Consider the following 10,471-nt stretch of genomic DNA (forward strand, 5'->3'; position numbering starts at 1 on the left):
TTTCGCTACACTTGAAGTCTTACTTTAAGGAAAATTATATAATAAACCTGTGTATGTTATTTCGTATTGTACGTGTTCCATGTTATACTAACCATGCAACAAACAGCCGGACAACTAATTCCTTTGGGCATCAACTCAGTACAGTTGCATTTGCTGTTACAGTATATGAGCTGTAGAATGCTAGAAATACTGGCGTCTTTCAAGCTAGAAGAACTACTGCATCAGGCATTATGGAAGCCGTCATTGATATGGTACAGAAAGTGGGCAGTGCTTGGGATATACTCTCACGTTATAAGGAGAACTGTGACCTGGCACCGGAATGGGAGCTTTTTTTGGACCAGTTTTGTTAGATTTGTATATAATCTGTGTATAGATTAGGTTAGGTGCCTTTACTTCTTATGTAGTTAGGGATGTTCCTAGGGAAATGGGGCAGCGTCCCTAAAGGTTGATGGCCATGATTTGAGCAAAAAATGTAAGATCTATATCACATTTTGTAAACCATCAGCCTTAAGCTGATGGCCACCACCAAGCTTTGCCTCCCACCAATTTACCACAATTGTGGTTTGTGTCCCTCCTGAGCAGCTCGTTTGGTCACGATAGTCCCTTGGAAGTCGTTGTCCATCTCCCTACTAGGGATCGAGTCCCAGCGGTTACCGTGTTCGGGGGGAAGGGACCTCTCCTCCCGGACCGGAGTGGAATTAGTCGGGCTCTGTAAGAATTGACCCGAACACCCACTCCATCAGCAAAAAAAAAAAAAAAATCACATTTTGTACATCGATTTCAATACTATATACGGGGTTGATAAAATTTTATTCTATAATAAATGTTGTTGACAATGAATTACATTTTGAACAAATGAAATTACATCCGGTTATAATATGGCAAGTATAAATCATCCCATATGAACGTGATCAAGTATCCAACTCATATTGCCCGTCAAGATTGATGCAATCTTCATCTATCTCGAGTCTTGACCGGCAATTTCACCCACTTTTCACCACGTTGCTCTTGGTTCCATAGAAATTTGATCTCGTGTTTTAAATCTACTTTGTAGGGTTCCGTAGTTGACTTAGTCAACTCCTGTTTCCAAATTGACGTCCATTCCGTCAGCAGTCAATAAACAAATAATTTTTAATCAATAGGGCAATTGCAAAGAAACAGTCACCATCTTAAATATTCCCATGACGTCAAATGCTGACTTCAATCAATCTCAAATTTGACGTGGATCTCCTGCAGAAATATTATACGTAGGATAAATTACAAATAACCCTTCATGGTTTCCCTTATTTGCACATAATTGCTCTATAGTTTGAAGATGGCCAAACACCCTTATGATTGTGTGGAGAAGTGGAAAATGAACGGAAATCTCCTGCACTTACAATGACTTTGCCATACCACAAAATGGACTGCTTGCAAGTGTCCCATTACATCCTATGCAACTACATAAACAAATTTTTAAGTACCAATGGCAAGGTGTATAGCCAAATGAAAATTCCAAGTATTAGAATCACAAGATGTGCAAATATATAAATAACGGTAGAATGTAAATCATATGACATATCATAAAATTTAACGCCGTGACACAAAATCAACAATCAAAAGATATAAAAGTATATGAACAAAGAATAAGTACCAAGTGACATTATGTACAATAAAATGAACAAACTATAAGGATCTAATATGTAAGGTATAATAAGCATTTTACCTGCAGACGCCTTTAGTAGAGATGGTTTGGCCATTTTCAAATCACAGGGTGATATATGGCAATAACTACAATTACAGGGGGATAAAGTGTAATTTGACATAAAAAATCCACTATAAAACCTTAACGGCTAAACTACTTCTTTTAAACAAGAACTCCCTCCAAATCTCACATTCAGTTTATTTCATCTACTTCACTTTCTGGCTTTCTGCTGCTCCATTGAATACAAAATTTCAAATGGAAAGCAGTGAAATACACAATGTCAGTGATGTTCACTTAAGTGGTTCTATCTTATGGAGGAATATGGAAATGGACATATTTTCCAAATCATCTCGTGAAGAAGATGATGGAGCGGCACTCAAATGGGCTGCTATAGAGAGAATTCCCTCACATCATCGTACAAAAGCAGGTGTACTTGCTGAAGAAAATAGCCAACAAATAGACGTTGGTGTTGAACATCTTGGACCCTTGGAGTTGAAAACTATTTTAGATAGCAATGTTAAATTTGCAGAAGAAGATAATGGGAAGTTCTTGTTGAAGCTGAGGCAACGAATTGACCGGTAATCTTGAGTTTATAAAAGTTGAATTGCGCTAGCCATTTTAGTTTGTTGATGAGTTGAGTTTTGAGTTTTTCTGAATCCTTTATTTTGGGTTTGTATGACTGATACAGGGTTGGCATTGATCTTCCCACTGTCGAACTCCGGTTTGAGAACTTAAGTGTGGAAGCAGAAGCTCATGTTGGCAGCAGAGCAATGCCTACATTATTCAATTTCTGTACTAATATAGTAGAGGTAAGGATACACTAATAACCACATATTCTGGCATATATGATATCATGTCACACTTCTGTTTGGATATATTAGACCTTTCATTTAACTCGAAATTTGACATTCCATGTATTTTTCTTGAAAGGATTTGTTGAGTCGTCTTCATATTCTTCCAAATAGAAAACAACCGTTTCCGATACTTCGTGATGTCAGTGGAATCATCAAACCTGGAAGGTATACTGGGAACCACTAGCTAGAAAAGTTCATGGACATGCATGTTATTGATTCATCGATTTAATAATATCTAGTTTTGCAGAATGACCTTGCTTTTAGGCCCTCCCAGCTCCGGGAAAACAACTCTGCTTTTAGCATTGGCTGGACAACTTGATTCTGATCTGAAAGTAAGGGCCGGGGGAAATAACTATAACTTTTGTTTTGAATATTTTCCAAATGTTAGATACAAGTTAGCTGGTAGTCTAATTCTGAACTTTTGTGACACTAGGTTTCTGGTGATATTACATACAATGGCCATGGACTAAATGAGTTTGTACCACAAAAAACATCTGCTTATATTGGACAACATGATGTTCATCTTGGAGAACTGACAGTGAGAGAAACACTATCTTTCTCAGCAAGATGCCAAGGAGTTGGACCTCGTCATGGTTTGTAAATTTTCTTTTTATCAATTTTTTAATGTTGCCTTTTGCAATCCTGACCCGTTATAATGATTACAATCACTTTGATCTGGAAATTGGCAGACATGCTGGAAGAATTGTTAAGGAGAGAAAAGGAATCAAACATCAAGTCAGATCTTGACAATGATCAATTCATGAAGGTGAAACCGTTGGAGGAGCCATTTCACTAAGCTAATTGGCCTTTTTATGTTGTTTTACTGATAGAAAAGACATTGACATTACCCGACTATGACTGCAGGATGAAGCACTCGATGGTGGGGAGAGCAATGTTAAAACAGATCAAATCTTGAAGGTATTTATACATCATTTGTTTCAGTCAAATGGAAAGTTGTGCATAAACACAAAGTGCCTAAGTGTAACCAAATGCTGCTCCTGTATATTATCATAGATTTTAGGACTTGAAGTGTGTGCTGATACCCTTGTTGGAAATGAAATGCTACGGGGGATTTCTGGGGGACAGAAAAAGAGATTAACAACAGGTAAATTCATAAAGACTTAAAAGCCTGAACACTTACTGTTGACAGCTGTCTGTGTTTTGCTCTTCTACTTTGTACTATGTCAAGTACTTTGAGGTTTCAATTCTTTTAAACTTTCAGTCACTGATAGTCCAGTGTAATGTATTAGATGATAATTATGTGTCCAGAATATTTTGTTCCTTCAATAAAAGGACTTAAACAAGGAACTTCTATCAGATTCATCAATATTTTGACACCAAATAATACAGGGGAGATGATGGTTGGAGGATCAAATGTATTTCTTATGGATGAGATATCAACTGGTCTGGACAGCTCAACAACTTTTCAAATTGTCCGTTCAATTATGCACTCCATTCACATTTTACAAGGAACTGCTGTGATATCCCTCTTGCAACCTGCACCAGAAACATATGATTTGTTCGATGATATCATTCTGTTATCTGATGGTCAAATTGTGTATCAAGGCCCTCGAGAACATGTACTGGAATTCTTTGAGTACATGGGATTCAAATGTCCTGAGAGAAAAGGAGTTGCTGACTTTTTACAAGAAGTAAAATTTTCCTAATCATGACGTCCTCCTTTTAACATTTTGCAGTAATATATGGAGGCATATGCTTAACATTTCACTAAATACAACTGTAGGTCACGTCGAAGAAAGATCAAGAGCAGTATTGGGCAGAAAGGGATGAACCCTACAGTTTTGTCTCTGCAAAGAAATTGGCTGAAGCATTTCAATCATTTCATGTTGGAATGAAACTAGGCGATGAGCTTGATATTCCTTTCGACAAATCCAAGAGTCACCCAGCTGCTCTAAGCACTAAGAAATATGGCATCAGCAAAATGCAGCTTTTCAAAGCCTGTATGTCCAGAGAATTCCTTCTCATGAGGAGGAATTCCTTTGTCTATGCATTTGCAATGACAAAAGTGAGTATGATTTCAAACCTGGTAGTCTTACAGTTGAAATATGAACGACATTTCTACTTATGTTTGTGTGAAACTTCTAATAGTCAGTGTAGGTTGAATCTCATCTATTTGTTCTATCTCTTCTTTCAGCTTATATTCATGGCACTATTAGCAATGACAGTATTTCTGAGAACTAAAATGCACAAGGATACAATCAGTGATGGTGGGATAGTCATGGGCGCTCTATATTTCACTCTCATGCTGAATATGTTCAATGGGATGTCAGAGATTCCCCTAACTATTATGAAGCTTCCTGTATTTTACAAGCAACGGGACCTTCGATTCTTTCCCTCTTGGGCATATGCTCTGCCGACATTGATTCTCAAGATCCCAGTTTCACTTTTAGAAAGTGCCCTTTGGGTGAGCTTGACTTACTATGTCATCGGATTTGATCTAAATGCAGGAAGGTAATCTGTCAGATTGAAGCCATGCCAGAAGCATTTCATTATCCATCCAAACGTTGTTGCATTTTGCAGGTTTCACTAACATATGAAATGGCTGAATGCAGATTTTTCAAGCAGTATGTTCTGCTTGTATGTCTCAGCCAAACAGCTTTGGGACTATTTCGGCTTATGGGTTCAGTAGGAAGGGTTATGATTATAGCAAATACGTTTGGATCATTTGCAATTCTAGTAATTCTTCTGTTTGGTGGATTCGTCATCTCACATGGTAAAACTTGCAGTGGAAAAGTATTAAATAAAATACACATTACTTTTGTTCTGTGACAGTTCAGCTCATGAATGCCGATTTTGATCAAGAAAGTGTGCTGTTGATTTTAGATGATATACCAAAATGGTGGATATGGAGTTACTGGCTTTCTCCTCTGATGTATGGGCAGAATGCTATTGCTGTGAATGAATTTCTTGGGAAAAGCTGGAGAAAAGTAAGCCCTACTTGTGTATTTTGTTCTTCTTTATTGAATTCTATTATCCTAACATTTGAAGTAGCTTATACACAATGAATTGCTCTCTCCTAATCAAAATCTTCCTTGCAGAATCTTTCTGGAGCAACAGAGCCATTAGGTGTCTCAGTCTTGAAATCTCGGGGGATTTTTACAGAAGCACGTTGGTATTGGATTGGAGTAGGATCCCTGATTGGATACATGTTTCTATTCAATATCTTATATATCTTGGCTCTTGCTTATCTTAAACGTAAGCATATACTTGTTCTATGTTCGTTATCATTCTTGATTTTCTACCTAAATGACTAATCAATGTACCCACAAATTCGTCACTTTTGTGAAGCTCTTGAGAAGCCTCAGGCAATTTTGTCAGAGAAAACATTGGCAGAGAGGAATGAAACAATCAAATTATCCTCAAAAGGAAACAGCAGGACTGGTGAATCTTGAACTTAATTGAGCATCCGTTGGTAATTTGAGGACCTTTACTGACATATCCAATCTCTAAACGTGCAGAAAGAAGAAATCTTGCAAAAATGTTATCATCCAAATCAATGTCAGGTAGAGTGGCCAGCAGCTATGACGCTGAATCAAAAAGGAAAACGGGACTGCTGCTACCTTTCGAACCTCTTGCGATCACCTTTGATGATATTAGATATTCGGTGGACATGCCAAAGGTTGGTTTAGAAACTTGCTTGTCATATCTTCTTGAAACTTTAAAATCTGGCTTGAAGTATTACTAGTTGCTTGAGAAATGGATTAATCTTTCTTATACTTTCTACGCTAGCATCATAGGTTTTTTCAGCTCCCAAAATGACAAAGGAAAAGGAACAATTAAAAGGTGCACATTTCAAAACTACTGAAATTTTGTTAAATATAACATGCTACTGCACATTTGTATCATCAAGCCAGCTACTCCCTACAGGCCTAGTTTACAAGGACCTCTGAAAAATCTGAAGAGGCCAAAATCATGAAAGGTTGAGGTAAAGTCAAAAATGAGAATTAAACTGCCCCTTAAATCCAGTGAAAAAATGAGAGAAATCTCGGAATAAGTACTGCAATTATTCTGCAGACAAAATGTATAGAAATTTTGCTTGGTCCATGATAGACAAAAATACATTGTTTGTTTACCAGGTGTATCAATTTTCAAATTTATGCTTGTCTGAAGTAAAGGCTCCAAACTCTGGAAAATACTCCCAATGTCCTGTTCCACACCACCATGTATCTGTACTATGTGGATGCTATGACATTGGAGATTAAAAAGTTACATTTTGCCTCTTTCTGAATCTCATATATCTGCACATGCTGAGATCAAGTTGCTTCTTTCAGGAAATGAAAGCTCAAGGACTTACTGAGGACCGGCTTGAGCTTTTGAAAGGTGTCAGTGGTGCTTTTAGGCCAGCGGTTCTGACAGCCTTGATGGGTGTAAGTGGTGCTGGTAAGACAACATTGATGGATGTCTTGGCTGGAAGGAAAACTGGGGGTTACATTGAAGGAACAATCAGAATATCAGGATACCCAAAGAAGCAAGAAACTTTTACACGTATAGCTGGATACTGCGAGCAAAATGATATCCACTCTCCTCATGTTAATGTCTACGAATCTTTGCTGTACTCGGCATGGCTTCGGTTACCAAAAGAAGTGGATGCTGCCACCAGAGAGGTTAATTCGAATCAGAAATTAGTTCAAATCTTCTGGATAATCACATGATTTGCACAATGAATAGCATTTCACACAATAAATAATTTGCAGATGTTTGTTGAAGAGGTCATGGAGCTTGTAGAGCTCAACCCTTTGAGGGAAGCACTTGTTGGATTGCCCGGAGTAAGTGGACTTTCAACTGAGCAACGCAAACGACTAACCATTGCTGCTGAGCTTGTTGCAAATCCATCAATAATATTCATGGATGAACCGACCTCAGGGCTTGACGCGAGAGCTGCAGCAATAGTTATGAGAACTGTGAGGAACACAGTAAACACAGGTCGAACTGTTGTCTGCACCATTCATCAGCCAAGCATTGATATATTTGACTCTTTTGATGAGGTGATTGATCGATTTATCGTGCAATGATTTGCAAATTTTTTGACTGGGAAATGCAAACTAAATACTAATCAAAACTAAACTGCTGCAGCTTGTGCTACTTAAACGAGGAGGTGAAGAAATTTATGTTGGTCCTTTAGGACACCATGCCTCTGGGCTCATCAAGTACTTTGAGGTGAGGATTTTGTATACAATCAAAATCTAAAATTTTCTTGAATTTAAAGAAAGTTGACGTATTTGGTCTCTTCTTCGTGCTCTTTATCCTATGGTCCTCTCAGGGTATAAAGGGAACTAGCAAGATTACGGATGGTTATAATCCTGCAACTTGGATGCTGGAAGTGACTTCACCATCACAGGAGTCAGCTTTTGGTGTCAATTTCGCAGAATTGTACAGAAGTTCCGATCTATATAGGTAGGTTTGTGCTCTTGATTGAGTGTCAATTTTTCTTGCCTGAAGTATAACATAGTTCTAATTACATTTGCGACAGAGTATGGTTGTATAGTAAAGTTTAAGAATCCAAATAAAAAGGGTAATTACATATAACTCATCTGTGATTTCATTTATTGTCACATGATTCTCCTTACTTTTCAAAATATTCACTTCACTCCCTATGGTTTTATATAAAGTGGAAATTTGAAGGAAAATAACCTATGTAATGCCCATACTTGAAATACCAATAATGCTCTTACTTAAATGCTAAATCAATCACCGACTTAACCACCTTGTATAAAAACATAGAGAGCTTATATGGATAAATGTAAAAATTATAGGGGCTAAAGTGGATGTTTATACAAATTATAAGAGGGTTATGTGAATATTAAAATTTTGTCACACCTACTTTTAAAGTGCGTTTGATATAAATGCGGTAACTGATTATAAATTCCATCCATTTTGCACTTTATGTAAAACTATTGGGTTTAAAATCTTAGGGGGATCATTTTGGGTAAAACCACGGGGTAATAAGAAATTTTCCCCTAAACAAAGAAGCTTTTCCTGTCAATATGTTATGAAAGCTGAAAATGGAATTGGACTTTTACTTCTGAAGTTTATAGTTCTAACCATTTATTCTCATCATAGTCCACATTGGAAATGATTAATATCTCTCTATCAAAATCAGGAGAAATAAGGCATTAATCAAGGAACTAAGTACCCCTGCTTCGGACTCGAAAGATCTGTTCTTCCCTACAGTCTATTCTCAGTCATTCTTCAGTCAATTCATGGCTTGCCTGTGGAAACAACATTTATCATACTGGAGGAATCCCAAGTACACTGCTGTGAGGCTAATATTCACAACATTTATGGCTTTGATGTTTGGAACAGTATTCTGGAATTTTGGCTCCAAAAGGTAGATAGAAAAAATGGCAACCTAAATTGTGGATTACTTTTTTTGCTGATCCTCATCTTAACCGTTATTCATGCTCAATTGCAGGAGAATGCGGCAAGATCTCCATAATGCAATGGGCTCTATGTATGCTGCGGTTATCTTTATTGGTGTCCAAAATGCAGCAGCTGTTCAACCTGTTGTTGCTATTGAAAGAACAGTCTTCTATAGGGAAAGAGCAGCTGGAATGTATTCAGCTTTGTCATATGCTTTTGGACAGGTATGGTAGAAATCTTGGATAATTCTCTAGGAAAGAATGCAACACTCTTCTGCCTTAATGCTCCACTGCCTTACCAGATAACATAATCCACTCATGCAAGATACATTCACTTTACCAAAAGTTGATCTTTAAAATGTTATCTGAAGAGACTATAATTTTGACATGCAGATTGTGATTGAGCTCCCATATGTTTTTGTCCAAACGATCATATATGGGGTCATAGTATACGGCATGATTGGATTCGAGTGGACAGCTGCAAAGTTCTTTTGGTATCTGTTCTTCATGTACTTCACCTTGCTATACTATACAACTTATGGAATGATGACAATTGCTGTTACTCCTAATCAACACATTGCTGCCATAGTCTCATCTGCATTTTACAACATATGGAACCTATTTTCAGGATTTGTCATCCCAAAGACAGTAAGTACTTAACAGATATTCTAAATCAGATAGGTTTTAGAATTCAAGTATTATGATTCTTATTTCATGCTCCTTGGTTTTATCACAGAGAATTCCTGTTTGGTGGAGATGGTACTATTACATCTGCCCTGTTGCTTGGACATTGTATGGTTTACTAGCTTCACAGTTTGGGGACATTAAAGAAGAGATGCTTGACACAAATGAGACAGTCGAAGAATTCATAAGGAGTTACTATGGTTTCAGGCACGATTTTGTGGGATATGTGGCCATCATAATTGTTGGAGTGGCTACGCTTTTTGCCTTCATATTTGCTTTCTCAATCAAAGTATTTAACTTTCAGAAAAGATAGGTTTTCGATGATAGGTGCTAGGGCGAAAAGATAGGTTTTTGATGATAGGTGCTAATGCCAGCCCCAAGAAATTGACAAAAAAGGGCTTTCAGCAAACTATGAGGATGAAGAGTATAAAGCCTTAGGAAAGCATTCCTATTCGGAAAATAGTACATTAGGGTTAATGACAGTAAAACACAAGAGAGTCGAAAATTATACAAAAGGGTTGATCACCTGAAAGTCCCATTTAATAGGATTCAATTTGCTGAAAATACTTCTGTCACGGATGGCATTTTGTATCACAAAAGGGCATCTTGTAGTGGTTTATCCACCTGCTTTTGATGGATTTGTTGTGAGCCAATCTGAATCCTTTAGCCTGTGTATTTGATTCATTTTCAGCTACGACTTCACTAACTTTGCACACAAAATATGACAAAAGAATGTAAACATATACACAAGAGAAACCAAATTCTCATTCCTCATAACAGTGGAAGATAAAGAAGCATACCCTCTATTTGTGGTTAAATTACTCACTTTATTGAACCTAAATCTGCTGCGACAGGAGCATAGCTTGCTA

At 37.4% G+C, this 10,471-nt stretch overlaps 1 protein-coding gene across 6 annotated transcripts; it reads left to right on the plus strand.

Moving 5' to 3' along the window:
- Window positions 1–1,930: 1,930 nt before the first annotated feature.
- LOC113779924 (pleiotropic drug resistance protein 1-like) lies at window positions 1,931–9,915 on the plus strand. 6 transcript variants are annotated; one of them, XM_027325715.1, is made up of 24 exons: window positions 1,931–2,262; window positions 2,373–2,493; window positions 2,615–2,703; window positions 2,786–2,870; window positions 2,972–3,131; window positions 3,228–3,304; window positions 3,403–3,456; window positions 3,553–3,643; window positions 3,889–4,190; window positions 4,283–4,564; window positions 4,694–5,010; window positions 5,112–5,272; window positions 5,383–5,486; window positions 5,598–5,754; window positions 5,848–5,940; window positions 6,063–6,178; window positions 6,831–7,163; window positions 7,254–7,544; window positions 7,633–7,716; window positions 7,820–7,953; window positions 8,660–8,887; window positions 8,972–9,143; window positions 9,312–9,566; window positions 9,655–9,915. In XM_027325715.1, the coding sequence occupies exons 1-24, from the start codon at window positions 1,940–1,942 to the stop codon at window positions 9,913–9,915; spliced, it is 4,290 nt and encodes a 1,429-aa protein (XP_027181516.1). In that variant the 5' UTR covers window positions 1,931–1,939. The 6 variants fall into 6 exon arrangements, with proteins under 6 accessions (XP_027181516.1, XP_027181512.1, XP_027181511.1 ...); XM_027325711.1 differs by having other exon boundaries at window positions 1,940–2,262; window positions 5,383–5,499; window positions 5,611–5,754; window positions 5,848–5,944; window positions 6,040–6,178; XM_027325710.1 differs by having other exon boundaries at window positions 1,940–2,262; window positions 5,383–5,499; window positions 5,611–5,754; window positions 6,018–6,178.
- Window positions 9,916–10,471: the final 556 nt, after the last annotated feature.

The sequence above is a fragment of the Coffea eugenioides genome, chromosome 8 (assembly GCF_003713205.1).
Source record: "Coffea eugenioides isolate CCC68of chromosome 8, Ceug_1.0, whole genome shotgun sequence".
Lineage (NCBI taxonomy): Eukaryota > Viridiplantae > Streptophyta > Magnoliopsida > Gentianales > Rubiaceae > Coffea > Coffea eugenioides.